At 48.0% G+C, this 17,184-nt stretch overlaps 1 protein-coding gene across 28 annotated transcripts in view; it reads left to right on the top strand.

Moving 5' to 3' along the window:
* The window catches only part of MBNL1 (muscleblind like splicing regulator 1), a 112,253-nt gene that overhangs the window by 85,233 nt on the left and 9,836 nt on the right, over positions 1 to 17,184 (top strand). For 17 of the 28 annotated variants that reach the window (XR_012674734.1, XR_012674731.1, XR_012674732.1 and 14 more), the window contains 4 exons: positions 1,679 to 1,879; positions 9,540 to 9,797; positions 10,876 to 10,929; positions 11,830 to 11,983. Coding sequence is in view for 24 of the 28 variants with exons in the window: in XM_075157551.1 (XP_075013652.1) it covers positions 1,679 to 1,879; positions 9,540 to 9,797; positions 10,876 to 10,929; positions 11,830 to 11,983 (667 nt within the window). In the remaining 4 variants the exon portion in view is untranslated. The remainder of the gene's footprint in view (positions 1 to 1,678; positions 1,880 to 9,539; positions 9,798 to 10,875; positions 10,930 to 11,829; positions 11,984 to 17,184) is intronic. The other 11 variants (XM_075157555.1, XM_075157542.1, XM_075157553.1 and 8 more) reach the window with 1 other exon arrangement.

The raw sequence follows: 17,184 nt of genomic DNA, 5'->3' as shown, positions 1-17,184 counted from the left end.
GTGCTGCCCAGGTTTCACCACTTCACGGTCTCTTTCTGCCAGCAACATGGCTCCGAGGCTGGGCTGATACGACTGTAGGATAGTTTTTTATCTCCTAATTTACATGTGTACAGCACATTGCGAAATACCTGTGAGTTTCAGAATAATGTGAAGTGGCTCTGATAAAATATGCTATTACTTTGCAGTGGTCTAAAGGCCACAGGATGTTTATATTAGTACAAAATGATCTCAGTAGAAAGTAAATGGGATAGTCTTTTATTTACTGTACAGTGAGTATATTGGGCTGAAATCACACATTGATATCTCTTAAGTTACACACTAACAGATTGGTTCGTAGTTTTATTTTCAATGTTCATTATTGCATAGCTGATAACACAGTAATGAAAAGTAAGTTAATTACTACTGTATTTAAGAGTAATATTTTATTTCCTGTAAAATTTGCCTGTTTGTTTTTCATTCACATGGATGAAGAACCAGAGACGTTAAAGAAATTATTCACATTTACACAACTTTCTGTCTTTTTCTTCAATAATCTCTGCATGTGTTTTTGTCCAGTGTCTCAAATGGACTTGTTTCTTGCTTCCGAACAGTTCAGTCATTTCCTCAGGAATACAAAAACCTGTGGTGTTATATGCTGTCTGGCTCAAACAGATATGAAACAGAGCAAAAGAGTTGCATTAACTCTGTAGTTGTTTTTCCCTCTAAAAATTAGCTTGGAAGAAAAATCTAAATGCCTTGAGTAACTACTATATTTAAATACTAAAGATAAACACTCCAGACTAAATTTTATTTGGCAATTACACTGGTAGTGCAATGCCTTTGCATTCAGTTGGGCAGAAGAGTTATTTAATCTTTACTGCAGTGTCACAGCTCCGCATTTGGTCTTACAGCATTATTTGGTCTTCTACATCCAATTATCTTCACAACATGTGATAGCCTACAAGGGCATCTGACTCTTTCTTTTTTTAAAACAAGCAAACAAACAAAAAAAACCCAGTATTTGTATGCTCGCGCTCTCTTTCTCTTGCTTAATGTTTTTTCGTCTAAATAAAGTATATCCTTGATGCAGTGTATTTCTTTCTGAATATCTGCATGGACAGCCTGTTTAATTTTGTAAAAATAAATTATTATGGTCGTCTGGACTTGTTCCTTTATTAAACCTCTGTAATTTCTGAACCAGTGCTGGCTGTCATCAGGGTCAGAAATGTATTTATCTGTGTCTGAAGTTGAGTGTGGTTTGATGATGTGTCGGGGCTCTCGCACAGATGCTTTTTTCCCCGAGCGCGGAAGTTCATACACGTTTTGGACGTGTGCCTCCAAGAGCCTCAGACTTTCTCCTGTGGCCGTGAGGAGTCCTCGTTTATGGTGGTGTTGCTCAAGTGCGGATCAAATGAGAGTTTGCTCCAAGAGCTGCCACGTGTTGTAAGCGTGCAGGGGAAGCTTGAGCAAGAGAAGCAGCAGCGGCTGGCGGGGGACACTTGTCCTTGTGGTCTTGCTCGTGTGTGACATTTGCACGGGTGTTCTTCATGTCCCACAAACACGGCAAATGCTTTTTTCCCATTAGTAACAGAAACTCACCACCATTGTGCTCAAGATGATAGCCAAAAAGTTATTATGCTGATGGCATGGCAAGTATAAATATTTAAAGTGACTTTCTTCTTCTTTTCTCCGATTGCAGCCAATGTTTTCCGTTGCACCGAGCTTAGCCACCAACGCATCAGCCGCCTTCAACCCCTACCTGGGGCCCGTCTCCCCTGGCCTGGTCCCAGCAGAGATCCTGCCCACCGCCCCGATGCTGGTGACAGGGAACCCCGGTGTCCCGGTTCCTGCCGCTGCCGCCGCCGCTGCCCAAAAGCTAATGAGGACGGACAGGCTGGAGGTAGGAGCTGATATGTGCAACTTACTCTCACAAGTTGTATCATTTATTATGTCTGCTAGATATAAAATATTTTTCTTGAGAAAGAAAATAATGCAGGTTTCAGTTCAGCTGATCTTGGTGACAGGTAAGGACAGGGAGTGACTGAGTGATCATATAGTAAGTTAATGCTTGCGGTTCTGCTTCTGAGCCTCAGAAAGAAAGAAAGAAATTGAAATACTGAGCCCTTTCAGGAATGACTGTGGCAGCAGCCTCGAAACTGTGTTAGTGTGTGCCCAGAAGGTGTTAACGTGGGGGGGTGCACAGGCACAGGTACCGAGCACCAGGGGTGGGTGTAAGGGCAGAGCTTCAGCTCTTTTACCTGGGTAAAAGACAGCTTTCAGCCTCTCTTACTTTCGCTCTGGACAGATGGTGCCAGCACTCCCCCACTGGCCTCCCGCGCCCTGCTTATCATCCTTGCTGCAACCCTGACAAGTGTTAGTGCTCTCTAGCTGGTACTCTCCCTTGCCCTGAATCTTTCTTATCTGAAAGGCCTGACAGTGTTTTCGGCACCTTATCGGCGCTGCAGCAGCGTGGGCGGTGAGCCAGCGACATGCCGCCGGCTGCCGTGCACTTGGGGTGCGCCTGCGAGCACAGCCTGCGAGCACAGCCTGCGTGCGGGCACTCAGCAGCCCCGGTCAGGTCTGGTGGTTAAGAGGTGGCAATGAGAGAGGCTGAGCAGGCGGGGCGATCCGCTGTCACCCCGTTTGACTGTTGGGCACGGCTGTGTGTTAGGGCACGCACCGCCTGCGAGGGGTCTGCTCTCCCTGTAGCACGGCTGGTGGTGCTCTCCCTCTTCGGCACCGCGCAGCTTTGATCGGCGGAGAGAGCCGAGCTGTGCCGCGACCCGTCCCTGCAGCCGCAGCCCTCCTGCTCTGCCCTCAGCCCCCACCCCGGTGGCACTAGCGTTTCCGTAGCGTTAGTGCAGTGGCAGGTCTCAGAGATCCTGGTACTGCGACATCATCTCTGCATGGGAAGGGTGTGAAGGCTTGGGGGTGTGGGGGGTGGATGGGTTGTTGTGCTCTTGGATATGGTCCCTGAACTCAGGGAGCACGACGGGAGGAGCGAGAAGGATCTCTGTTTTAAAATGCAGCCAGTTGTAACGGTAATGCTTTTCTTTTTGCCCATGTATCTGCATTAACAGGGATTAATTCTCCTTACAGGGAAAATGAATTTCTTTTTCTTAGTTGCATCTCTGACTGACAAGCTGCTGCTCAGAAGGGTGCGAGCTGGGAGGAGTGTGGAGGGTCATCTGGCAGCGAGCATTTCCCGCTGCTGCTGTCACTATTCTCAGAGCTCACGTCACCACAGGTTCCCCTTCTGCGGGATCACATCATTTCCCTTTTTAGAGATGTTTTCTCCGAGGAAAGCACTCCCCAAAGCACTGTCAGGTTACAGGAAAGGCAGTTGCACCGAGCTGAGACCTGGCACACGGGTGGCTGTTTGGAATCGCCAAGGGATGTTTTTCCTCTGAGGACTCTATTTCACGGTGGATACCTGCCAGAGGTGGATTAAAACCAAAATGCAGTTAGATAAATTCATAAATAAATCATGCTAGGTTTGGAAATGAGTACCGAGAGGAGGATGCTGATGGCGGGGAGCCCTTGGGGTCGCAGCGCCGAGGTCGGCTGCTGTGTTTGATTGTGCTTCCACCTGTGTAGAGGCCACGGTGCTCTTCAGTGGTGTGGGGGCGTGTGGGCTCACAAGCTTTCTGTTCGTAAGCAGGAGCAGGACGTACCCAAAGTCCCCAAGCACCAGCTCTGCCCATGGCCAGGGAAGCGCGTACGTCGGTGGGAGCCCGAGAGGGACTGCACGGGGGCACCTCTTCACGTGGAGCCTGTGGGGCAGAGCTTGTGCTGGCTGGCAGACTGTGGCCAAAGTGCATGGGGAGCTAATGAAATTTGGGACTTCAGCGTGCAGGATTTGATCCTCCAGATGCTTGTGTTCTCTTTATATAGCTATTTAGAGAAGTGATACACTGCTGAGCCAAACTCCTCTGCACAAGAGGGAGTTGTGAGAGTGTTACTCTCACAAAACACCCAGGGGCACAGTCTGCAGTAAAAAACATTTTTATCAATTAGGAAAAGCCAGCAAAAACATCTGAAATCAGTAAAATTTTAAAAAAAAGCTGAGTGGTTTTGCTTTGAACTTGTATGGAAAGGAAGATGATGGCCAAGTTGGAAACCCCTGAAAATAAGTGCTGAGACTTGGAGAAGTGCCTCTTTTGTCACCTTTCCTGGTGAAATGGCACTGTGCGGGAATTCCTATGGGAGCAGACTTCGTTTGCCGCAGGAAACGCTGGCAGTGCAGGAGCGTGCTGGGTCCCTGCGCGCTGGCTGAGCTCCTGCGGAGCCGCACCCCGTGCGAGGGAGAGCCCTCGGCAGCGCCGGGGAGGCGGCACCAGCCTTCCCGAGGCCTCAGCTCACAGCCAGAAGGCGGTCGAGCAGGACACCTACTTCTCAGCCATGTTCTCCAATTGACTAAGAACCCAGCAGTGTGCCCAGGTGGCCAAGGAGGCCAACGGCATCCTGGCCTGTATCAGAAATGGTGTGGCCAGCAGGAGCAGGGAGGTGATCGTGCCCCTGTACTCGGCACTGGTGAGGCCGCACCTCGAACACTGTGTTCAGTTTTGGGCCCCTCACGACAAGAAGGACATGGAGGTGCTGGAGCGTGTCCAGAGGAGGGCAACGAAGCTGGTGAAGGGCCTGGAGCACAAGTCTGATGGGGAGCGGCTGAGGGAACTGGGGCTGTTCAGTCTGGAGAAGAGGAGGCTGAGGGGAGACCTCATCGCGCTCTACAACTACCTGAAAGGAGGTTGTGGCGAGGTGGGGGTTGGTCTCTTCTCCCAAGTAACAGCGATAGGACAAGAGGAAATGGCCTCAAGTTGCGCCAAGGGAGGTTTAGATTGGACATTAGGAGAAATTTCTTTACTGGAAGAGCGGTCAGGCCTTGGAACAGGCTGCCCAGGGAAGTGGTGGAGTCACCATCCCTGGAGGCATTTAAAAGACGTGTAGATGAGGCGCTTAGGGACATGGTGTCGTGGGCATGGTGGTGTTGGGTTGACGTTGGACTCGATGATCTTAGAGGTCTTTTCCAACCTCAGTGATTCTATGATTCTATAACCCAGCCCAGTCAGCACCCAGCAACCTTCGCTGCTGTAATTGCATTTATCTCAGTAGGCTCTGCTCTTGGGAGATGTCCTTGTCCTTGGAGGAGGGCTGTCCCAGCCCAGCCTTCCTAACAGGGCCCTTCCCTTTGCTCTGCTCTAGCCATTGCACCATGTAGATCACTTTAAAGAAATCCAGTTTCTTCTATCCTTTAAGCTGTTTAAGTTTTGCTTTTTATTTTGACTGGGATCAAGAGCACATCCTGGTTGACCCACCGACTCTACAATTCCACACGACGCTGCTGTCTTACAAAACCAGTATCTGTTGGAGGAGGGGGTGTCTTTTCCTCCTCCTTTTTTCCCTTCAGCAAATGCAGTTTAAATAGTGAAATATGTAGGTGAGAAGATAATTTGCCAGTGCTTTCCAGTGTATTGGTAATTTAATCTGGAGTATTCAAATTTAGTATACAAATACCAAATAAGCACATCATTTTTAGGAACAGCAAAACATTTTAATGTACATTATAGATTACAGAAATGCAGAACTGATTTGAAAGATTTTGCACAGTCTGATTGTTACCTCTCAGAGAAGCCGGCATGTATCTACCTGCTCTTTAAGGGAGCTTGTTGCTGTTGGTATTATCATTTGTTATGACATGATTAGAGCTTTATAAGGCTTAGCTCGCTCTCCCTTGGAATGAACTGTCCTTGAGAAAAATAACTGCTATGATGTTAGCATCTAATCTTGGAATATGATTTGTTCTGCTTAGAATTTTAAATACTTATTTTCAAGAATGATGTACTGTGGCGTTAATTAAGTTAGCACACATGTTCTGGGATACTGAATCAGACTGTTCCACAACTAAAAGCTCTCAATATATATACCTGGGACTTTAAGGAAAGCATGCAGACAACACAAATCTGTCAGGCAGTGTGCCTAGACTCCTGAAATATTTAATATGAATATTCGTAAGATAAGGTCGGAGACTGTTACTAGCAGTAGAATTGATTTCATACGTATTTGGACCGTGTCGCCTGTAGAGATAGCATGCAGATGTTTGAGTGTCCAGGGCGTTCAGCCACTCCCATAAGGAGTCTGGATCTCAGGGTGGAAGTTTCATGGGTTGAGGCTTTTCCTACAGGTTTCCTCACACTCCTCTCCTGCCAGAAATATCTTGAACAAAAGCGTGGCTCTTCAAGTGAACTAGAAGAGAAGCGAGGAGGACAGGGAAGTGAGAAAGAAAGGAATTGCCTAACCGTTTTATTTAAAACGCATGTGTTTCCGTTTGAATGCCATCATTTTCTATTAGAAGTATTCAAGAACCAAGAATGACCACAACCAAGCTGGTGTTTCCTGCTTGCTTCATATATACCATTTTTTGCCAGAAAGAAGCAGCTTAGAAGTTCTTGGAGATTTTCAGGTCTTGGGTGATCAGGAAATCTGACCTAGCGGTGCCTTTTGTTTAAACGTTCGGAATGTACTGGACAACAATATACCCGTTTTGCTAAATTCTCGTAAATGCAGATAAGGAGGCAGAAGGTGTGACTTGCTCATGGAAGGGCAGGGATCTCAGCTCTGCTGTCCACGTCCCTCCAGCCAAACCTCTGCCCGCTTTTGGGTGAGCAGCGCGGGACCTCTGCCATAGCTGAGGTGACACAGTGGTTGTCTCCCCTCCAGGGTGGGCAACTTGAATCCCTGCAGGGTGATCAGAATAAACTCAGCCCAAAGTTAGAACAAGTTAAGTGAATTACGATGCATCAGTAATATTGCAGCACTAACGCAGCATTTTTGCAGGCAGGCTAGAGATGTACAGGTGCCTCTTTTGTTTATGTTTCTTAACATACTGAGTTGGAAATTATGATACTAATTACGGGACTATTAATCAATAACTAAATAAAAACTCTCCAGATCTGAAAGACCAGACAACATATCATGCTTCCATGCCTCTCTTTACTCAAGCAGATGAATGATATATTACTGCGTGCCTGTGGCAAAAAATAACACCATTTTCAATGCTTGCTTTTAAATAAACAAGAAGCATTCTTGGCTACTATCACAGTGGTTGAAAAGCCATTGCTGGTCACACTGATTAAAAGGACTAGCGGTATTACGGTTTGTGTCTGACTGCTGTAAACCGTCGTTCAGAGATCTGTTAAGGAGCACTGAGAGAGCGCCATTCATTGCCTTATCTCAGCTACTGCATGACAGCTCTGTGAAAATTTGCTCTGGACATGCCAAAGATTATCTCTGTCTGCCGAACTATTTCAGTTTTCTGGTCTCTTCTTTGGTTTTTAACTATGATAAAATTAGCTTGTCTGTGGATGCATTTTTTTTTTCTCTCTCTCTCTCTGCATATAGATACTTTTATATATATACACACTTATATATGAATTTGTATATATCTTCTTTGTATTGTTAATGGAGTAGTTCTTACATGTGGGGTGGTTTTGAGACCTCGGTTTTGTGGATCACCAATACGAGAAAGAGCAAAACCAGTCAAGTGACATTAGTTGTATCCTTTTCTTTATCTTCAGAGGAAAAGACTTCAGTTTACTTCTTTGATTATTTGTTTGCAGTGTAGGAAATTATCCCTTTTTGTGTATTTGGGAGGCCTGTGTTTGGGAGGAAGACACTGGTTCATGGCCCAGAAAGCATTCCTAGATGATGAAAGAGAGCAAGGCGTAACACAGGCGGTGGGGCTGACCAACCCAGCACAGCTCTCTTGGAGAAGCAATGATATGCCAGCTCTGTTTGTTGTGTGCTTGAGGGTGAGGGGGGAGAGAGACCAAGGAGTCTCGTGTGAGCAGGGACGGTGCTAGCACATATCAGACACCAGAAGCAGACTTGAATTTTTTGACAGCTTAAACAGGCGGCACCTCCTTCCCGTCACTCCCTGTGTCATACTGGCTAGCAAAGTGGTCCATGTCACTGCATGGGGACTAGACCAGGGAACAGATCCGGCTGAAGAGCTACCTGGAAGGCAAGTGGTTATTTTCCAGCTGAGGAATTTGCCCAATCTGTTTCATGTGTGCTGCAGAAATAGTTCTGCAAGCACTGAGCTGCGAGCAGTAGGGCCATGGGGATGAACGAGAGCAATGGAGGTGCCTGAACTGGCATTTGGCTCTGCTGCAAATATACACCCAGCGTCTTTGTCGCTGCATGGAAAAAGACTATTAATAGGGTCATGCTGGAATGACCCTGGAGAAATGGATGTTTCCTGCGAGCGGGTTCACAAATGGGGCTCTTGTCCTTCGGGGATGTCATTTCGTAAGTCTTAGATAATGGGCAGCTGGTACTTGAAGCAGCACAGGGGTTAAAAAGCAGCTAGAGCACTAGCATGGATGGAAACCAAATAACAACCAAATTTGGCTTGTTGCAGGGATCAGAGCCAAGGTCCTTGAGGAAATACTGATGATCCAAGCTCATGGGCACCCACCTTTAAAAGGAAATTCCATCTACTAAAGTGGCTTTATTTTTATACAAACTTGGTTGCTTTTGTCCCTTTCTGTTTCCTATAGCCTTTGGAAAACTAAAATGACAAATGCAGTTTTGTTTGCGGCTTGTAAAGAGCTGACCATGAAAAGAACACACGTCATTTTTTTAAATACAGGGTTTGCAAGGTGTGTGAAGAGGGAGCCAATGCTTGTCGCACTGGTGGTGAAGTTAGTGTCTTCACCACTGGTGGTGGCTGGAGGTCTGGGAAGGGTCTGTGCCGGCTCGGGGCCAGGCTGGAGCCCTCGTACCAGCAGCAGGGATGCTGCAGGGGGATCCCTCCAGCCAAGCAGGTTTCTTCCTGCAGTTTCTGATTCCTTCAGCTTGCTTTGGCTGCTGTCGCGCCGTGACTGCTCTGGCTGCAGCCCCCACTCTTTCCCAATGCGGCCCACCTTCCGCTGATCCGCAGGGCGATTGCCAGGCAGCCCGGGAGAGGCAGCCACTGCCACCGCAGGTTTTGGATTGCCCTCTCGTGGCAGACGCCTGGATCGTGGGGGACGGTACGGTGCTGCATGCCCCGACGGGTGCAGCTCACTCCCCGGCACAGGCACGAAGCGCCCGTCCGGTGGGGTTCTCGGGGATGGCCATGCAGTCATCCTCCCGGCACCTGCAGCCGGTCACCTTAATGCATCGAGCGTTGCTGACGCGGGCACAGCCAGATCACAGTGGAGCGTGACCACATCCGAGCACCGTGGTGCTTGCGGTGATCTCTTGAGAGCTAGCCACGGCCAGTTTCTTCAGAAAACAGAAAAAGCCCTGTGGGTGGCTAAGCAGGAGCCAAAATAAAACCTGCTGTGTGCTTGGCTTTTGATCCTGGTGTGTTTTGATGCTCTTTGACATCAGAAGCCAGGTCCCTGCTGCCAGGGAGCCAAGCCCACCGTCCCACCGCCACTCTGCTCCTCCTGGGGCCGGGCACCCATCCTCGCGGCGTTCTTGCAGACGTTCAAAAATCCCGACTCCGCTCCCAGCCTTGCCAGTGACAACCATCACCCAAATTAAGCGATTGTCTTTTCCCACTGTTGCAGGTATGTCGAGAGTACCAGCGTGGCAACTGCAACAGGGGAGAGAATGACTGCCGGTTCGCTCACCCTGCCGACAGCGCGATGATCGACACCAACGACAACACGGTCACTGTCTGCATGGATTACATCAAAGGGAGATGCTCACGGGAAAAGTGCAAATATTTTCACCCTCCTGCACATCTGCAAGCCAAGATCAAGGCTGCCCAGTACCAGGTTAACCAAGCTGCAGCTGCCCAGGCAGCAGCGACTGCAGCTGCCATGGTGAGTTTGGAAAACACCTCTGGAATAGAAGTATGTTGACGAGAGAAAATAATTGATGTGTTAGCTGTTCTTGCTGGAGGGGGGCGCGTGTGCGTGTGCTTGGGGATCCCAGTCACTACACGGTGCAATGAGCTTTCTCAGCATGTGGTGCCAGATCTGCTCTTAAGTAGTTTCAGACTGTTGAGATGTGTAACTAATTTTGCCTGCTGATGTACAGAGTATCTATATGTACATATATGTGTGCATACGTGTGTGCGTGTGTGTACGTGTGTGTGCATATATGTATATATAGTTTATTGTATGTTTGTGTGTGGGTAGATGTGTATCTATCTAGTTGCGCAGATAGATAAACCCATATTTCAGTTACTCTAAGTCCCTGTTTGTAGAGACTTAGTTTGAAGTCGATCTTACTGTGTTAACGCTATTCGTAGCCCATCTCCCCGGCCCCCCCGAGGGCTGTCGGCAGCTCTCGCAGGGCGCTGCAGCAAACCTGGTAGTCGTAGCAGCCAGATCTGGAACTGCGCAGGGACTGGTTTCCTAGCGAGGAGAGGAGAGGAGAGCACCCCGAGGAGGGCTGTGGCGGCATACTGTCCTGTCTGTGCTGAGCCCCGGGGTGCGGGAAGAGGAGCGCAGCGGGCGCGCTGGGGCGCGGCGGCCAGGAGGAGCGGGAGCGGCAGCGCCGGCGGCGCGAGGCGGTAGCCGTGGGCTCCCGGAGGCGCTCCACCGCCAGCCGGCGCGGGGGTCAGCCGGTGGCCGGTGGCGGGGAGCCCCGTTTCCGCTCCTGCATAGCCGTGAGCGCCCCGCGCCTCGGCCGGCCTGCCCGCGGGAGGGGGCCGGGGCGGGAGGCGGCCGCGGGCGCCGCGCTGCCCGCCCTGCCCGCGCGGGGCCGCCCGCCGGCCCCCTGCATGCCTAGTCTTGTTACCGTTGTACACGGCATCCGGTGATTTGTTTTTATTTGTTTTTTCTCACCTACCCAAATGCACTGCTGCCCCCATGATGCACCTCTGCTTGCTGTTTATGTTAATGCGCTTGACCCCACTGGCCATTGCCATCATGTGCTCGCTGCCTGCTAATTAAGACTCAGTCGGCTGTCAAATCACTGAAGCGACCCCTCGAGGCAACCTTTGACCTGGTACTATGACCTTTCACCTTTTAGCTTGGCATGTAGCTGTATCGTAGAGTCGAGTTTGGGGTTAATGTGTAGAAACGGAATATCCCGGTTCCCCCACCCCGATCCCCGGCGAGGGGCGCAGGGGCGGCCGGGCCGGGCCAGGCCCCAGAGCAGGGCTCCGGAGCAGGACCCCGCCGCCCCCACGCCCCGCCGGCCCCCTCCCGTCCCCTCCCCTCCCCTCCCCTCCCCTCCCGTCCCGTCCCCCCGTCCTGTCCTGTCCCATCCCGTCCCCTCCCCGAGGGTGCCGCGCGGGCGGCCGCGGCGCAGGGCCGGCCGCGGGCGCAGGGTGCGTTGGCATGGCTTCGCGGCGCTGTGCGCGGAGGCGGCCCGGGGGTGCCGGCATGCGGCGCGCGCTCTGCATGCCCGGGCAGGCGCTGGGGCCCGGGGAGTGGGTTGGCGCCAGCGGCCCTGCCATCCGCTCCGGACGGTGACTATTAACATCGCTTCTACGTGTTGATCCTCATGGAGCTAGCAGTGCTGCTTCCCCCTACCCAATAGCCTCGCTCCTGATCGAAACCCTGAAGCTTTACCGTAGCGTAATATTTACGCCGGTTCCTATAACGTACGGCTCCCACACGTTACCTGTGCCGCTGTAATGGTAGGCTAAAGTAGTGCTCCCTTGTAAATCTTTTACCTCGCCTTTTATTTGGTAGTTAAGTCTGCTATGCTGCTTGCTTGCTCATGGATAAACATGGTGCTGCCTGGTTTTTTTGCCTTCTACTGATTTTTCTTTTTTCCTTTCTCTCTTTCCTCTTCTTTTCCCTCCCTCCCATCCTCCTCCACACCCCACACCCCCTTCCCCCCCCCTTTTTTTTTTCTTTTTTTTACTGGACTTTATTTTTATACCCATCCACCATTCAGGGAATTCCTCAAGCTGTACTTCCCCCATTACCAAAGAGGCCTGCGCTTGAAAAAACCAATGGTGCCACCGCAGTCTTTAACACTGGTATTTTCCAATACCAGCAAGCTCTTGCCAACATGCAGTTACAGCAGCATACAGCCTTTCTCCCACCAGGTAAGTGCTTCTCGTTTGCCTTTTTCTGGGGAGGGAGAAGGGGTGATTCTGGAAAAAAGACACTAGGAAATAACGGTTTGCTCCCGCCAGCAAATGCGTAGAGGTATTTGCGCGGCGGCCGCTGGTGCTGGGGCGGCTGCTGCCAGGTGCAGGCAGCCTCTCTCCAGGCTGAGACGCTGCCGTGCCTGGCAAGCCGCGGGCAGAGGAGGTGCTGACTGCAGGAAGGCTGGCTTCTCTCTGCGTCTCTCGGAAGCTGGGTGGGTGTTTTCCAGTCTAATATAAAAATCAGCATCATGCTCTGTCATCCCAAATCAGAATTTGAAATCTCCTCTCTCGTTCCTCTTTCCCTCGATTAACTTCTTTTCATTACGCATCTCTTAAGTTGTTGTATTTGTTTCTCTTTGCTGTAAGACCCCTTTGCCTTCATGTGCTTAGCAACAGTTGTTCTGAGTCACACACTTGAAGGTTTTGATTTTAATTATGGTGCAGTGGTCATAAAAAGCACAGGCAGGCAGTCTCGCAGATAGGCTAATCATGAACCTACAGAAGAAATCAAGGTTCAGACCTCTGCCACTAAAGCCTCAGGGCTGATTTTGGTCTAAGTAGAACCCAGATGCGCTTGCTTTTATTCAAGAGTGATCAAATCTACACTTGTCCTAGTGTAATTGCTGAAGAATTGATGCCTGTACTAATTACATAAGCAGAAATCCCTCTGAAGTAAATGGGACTTAAAGTTGGAATATATGTTCTGGTTCTGCAAACAGCACTTCATGAAAAATTATGTATCTAGTATATCATGTGAATTTATGCCTCTATTAACACCGTTGAGTTAGCTTTTTTACATGTGAACCCACATTAAAATAGCACTATCATTCTAGGAAGTAAGTGATGAAACGCAGAGGACATCTGGTAGATCTGTACTCAAAATACTGGAAGGAGTCTGTGAGGACGGCCCTTCGTAATGCTGACTAGCTGAGGGGAGGGGAGAAAAGAAAATACAGCTATTCAATCTTTACCAAAAAAATGTAAGGATTTTATTCTAAACAGTTTTGGCAGGTGTGTTCCCAGGAATTCGGTATAATGCCTTTTACCATTCTTTCTTGATGGTACAATCTGGCATACAACCAACATATATAATTTAAATGGCACAAAAATCAGTTACTTGATGTAGTACATTGTAATAACTTACTTAGGTTCAAAAAATGCATTGCAACCACTAAAATATATTAGTAAAAGCTTGTTGCAAAGCTTCTTGGAGTCAATGGAAAGACTCTGATTGAGTAAGCTTTGGGTCAGGTCTCTAGCCCACATACTAAAATTTATATAAAAATGCTTGTGCAATCACAGTCCTTCCTGTAGATATTAAACAGTTTCACGGATTTGTTTTGGCAAAGCATAACTGATGTAGTTAGTAAACGACGCAATCTTCCAGCTTCCATTAAATCAGCGAGGGGCTGGATGACTTCTGGAAGTACTCGAGCTGCTTTGAATCACACCCTTTGAACTTAGAAGCTGGGGTTATGGTTCGTGTGCATCAGACCTCATTTGCACTACATCACCGGCCGGGATCTTTCACGCTGGCACTTACACACAACCTACCTCAGCTCTTCCTCTAGCAAATCTGTACTGAAACCTACAGGAGTTTGCGCAGTGGTTCTTGATGCTTCATTTAACCTTTCTTGACCCCTGAAGTTTAGTATACATTAAACAAGAAGAGTAAAGGATTTTTTAGCATGAGCTACTATAAATTCTCTTTTTATATTTTTCAGATAGCAGCAGTTTGAGCTTTCCAGTAATCCAGTACTGTTCTGAAAGTTTGAAAATTTTACTTGCCACCGTGCCCTTCTTAGTTTTCCCCACTTAAAATTAACTAGCATGAGTCCTGTTTGTGCGTAGTCATCTGGAAATAGAGTTCCTCCGTCAGTCCCCAAGAACCGACGGGAAAGCACAGAGCGTGGGTGCCCTCAGCTCCACTGCCATGGAGCAGAGGCAGGTTAATTCATTGGGGTCTGAATTAGAGTGACATTTTTCAGGTTCAGACACCCGAAGTGTAATTACTCATATGTGTTCTTAGTTGCTTCAGCTGCAATTTATGAAAACGCAGCAGGTCTGGAGGGCAGGACACTCGCAGAACCTACATGATACAGCTGTGTACCCCTGTGGAGGATCTTGGACCCTCCTCTCTGCAGGGCACTTCACTCTTGATGTTTCAGCCTTGAGAGTTTTCCACTCATGTTCCAGACAAACCCAGATACCTCTTCTAAATTGTAAAGCTTAATTCTGGCCACCTGTATGCAAGGGCATGTGAAAGCAAATAAAGGGATCGTCCACGCCAGGGGATGGACACTGGCACTCCAGCACATTTTAAATGATTAAATGCTCTTAGATGCTCATCTCACCTCTCTCAAATAAAGCTCGCTCTTTACATGGCTCCCCTGTTGAGGTCTCCCAGAAACCTTGGCTGCTGGAAGCTGTCCCCAGACTGAGAGGGGAGTCTAAAACATGTTGCAAGAAAGAACTGGAAACACTTGTGGTGTGGGCTAGTTGAAATAAGTGGAGTTAGTCTGCCGAATGAGGAGGCTCTGCATGACTTAATAGATGTTCACAGCTTGTTTTGGTACTTTGGTCCTGGCTGCCGACTCTTGACGCCTTGGCAGACACGCAGGCAAACGTTTTGCTGTGGGGCTGTGAACTTGCGGAGCACCAGTTACTCGGTGTTCACTACTTCTGCACGTGCTCTTTGTCCTGCAGTAACTGTGAGCTGGCTGGGGGTATGTTTGTACGTGCAGATAAGAGAGCTCCTATGTGCAACTAGATGAAATTCGTGCCCTGGTGCTTGTTACCATCCTGTGCCTCAGCTCACTGTCTCGTCAGTTGTGCTGATACAGCCGTTCCTGGCCTGTGCGTGTAAACTGGGTGACCAGACGGTCTTTGAGAAGGGTAATCCTCCAGAAGAAAGGGGTCAGGTTTACAGGATACTCCCAGGAGCTGTCGTTCTGATGCACCTGCAAGGGGCAGAATTGCAGCAGGGCAGCTGAACCACGTAGCCAGCAGTGGCGAGGCTTCAGCCACCTCTGCTGTTAAGTTAACGCATTGCATATTTATTTAGTTACTGCAGCTTCAGCTCCACAGAACAAACTTGCTCATCGTTGGGACTCAGTCAGTGCACAGATGCTTTCCTAAAGCGATACTGGTGTAAGCACCTTCCTCCATCGGGCTTCTGGGTCTGTGTAAAAACACTGCTGTCCTCCAGAATGTTAGGGAGGGAAAGATCAGGCACAGCTGTTCACCTCGACGGGAGTGCTTATGCTGTCTATGGTGATATTTTTAATTAGGATTTAGTAGATTGGACAGAATAAATAGACTGAGGGGAATAATACAAGGGAGCGAAGAGAACAAAATGCTTAAAACACCAGTAAACCTAGAATATTTATAAAAATAGCTTTATTGCACCGCAGAAATAATCTGATTGTGAAGTTACGATCAGTTAACTGAGCACATCCTTGAATTAAAATTCTGCCTTGTGCTGAAAAGCTAGGGAACATTTGAAACTGCACATTTATTATTCATGTATTCTCATTAGTCAGTCAAAGCTTCTGAAGTCAAGATGAATATTAAGGTCACAGCAAAAATGATTTTTATTACTGGTAAGAGGGTCATACAGCATTATGTCTTCACATTTGCAAGTTATTGCACCCTAGCTAGTATTTTCATTTCTGCCTTATGTTCATTTGCTTCGATTCCCTTTCAAAACTGTGTGCGCTGGTTATAATGTTAATGATGATAACTCAGACTAAAATTTTGAGCTGAAAAGCTTTACGGTGATATTTCAGAGTCATTATGAAAATCTAACTCGTCTTTAACATGTAGACCTAATTATGCATGGAATGACATAATATTCCAGATCTAATGAAGTATGTACAACCTTATAAATAGGGCTCTTCTGCAGAGAGAGAACTCAAAGGTTATTCTGTGTAACCTCATTAACACCATAGAGATGTCGTAAGAGGGACCGAGAAAGCAGTTTTACTTACTGTTTGCGCTTTATAGCCAAATTTTGCTCCATTTTTTAATCTTGCAAGTGGTCCCATTGACTTCACCCATGATTCGTGCATGGGGAAGTCAGAAAAGCTACCCTTCTTTTATTTAACCTTTCTTTGTGAATATTTTCAGTCTCTTCCATGACACAGAAACAGAAGAGTAATTAGGAAACATGATTATGCCCTTCTCTTTGTAGCCTTGCAGATACAGTGATGACAGAGAATAACCTTGTCCCCAGCAGTAATTATACTGACTGACTTTTTCCATGCTTATTTAAATGCTCTTGAGGTTGTGCAAACCGCTACAATGCTTGGCACCAGCTAAAACAATTTCCTGCCCCCCTTGTTACGGTCACATAATGTCAAGGAAGCAGCATTGCCATGGCTCCCACTGGCAGTCTTCTAGAATACCTTTCCAATCTCTGTTCCCAGATTTCAGAGCTTATTTCAGTTTCTACTGTGCCAGGCATAATTAGCAGTGTTAATAAATGTTATTTGTTAAATAAAAAAGTAAATTGTTTATTAAAAATGGATATTCTGAAATATCAGTATATCTTTATCTGTCATATGGGAAGCAAAAATAGAAGATTGAGTTCAGTCTAGAGGAAGGTATTTTGCTATGTAAAGTAAACAGAATTACCAACTTAGTGATAGTTAAAAAAAGATACCATAATGTTCCTAAAAAGACCGTACTGCTGTTGGCTTTCTAGTTGCAGGGCAGAATTCACCAGGTGCTGTCACTTCAATTATTTTTGTGTAGCCTAAAGAGAGTTGCGGGTTGTGTGCCCAGACACCAGCAGCTTAAAATATGTTCAATAATGTAGAAAAAAATGCTGAACAAGTATTCTTAGGTGCTGCCATGAGCTGCGTGGGAGACTTTAGCTATTCAGTCTGCATATTAAGCAAACAGACCAGAGGATATCAGGATCGCTTCCACTTCACTGGCAGCTCACAGGGGTCGTACAGATACGACCGAAGTACTGCATGCCAAATTCACCTGGGTTTTGCCTGTGTATTACCTAAGTATTGGAGCAGTCAGACTGCAGCTAATGAAACAGCGTAGATCAAGTCATCGCGCTGCGAGGAATCGTGGCTGCAGCCCATCCGAGGAGGGCCCCAGCTGAAAAGGCTGCTCTAGCAGGAGGGGAGAGCCTCGCTTGC

This window comes from Calonectris borealis, chromosome 9 (assembly GCF_964195595.1).
Source record: "Calonectris borealis chromosome 9, bCalBor7.hap1.2, whole genome shotgun sequence".
In the NCBI taxonomy this organism is placed as follows: Eukaryota; Metazoa; Chordata; class Aves; order Procellariiformes; family Procellariidae; genus Calonectris; species Calonectris borealis.
This window is presented reverse-complemented; position numbering and strand designations above follow the sequence as displayed.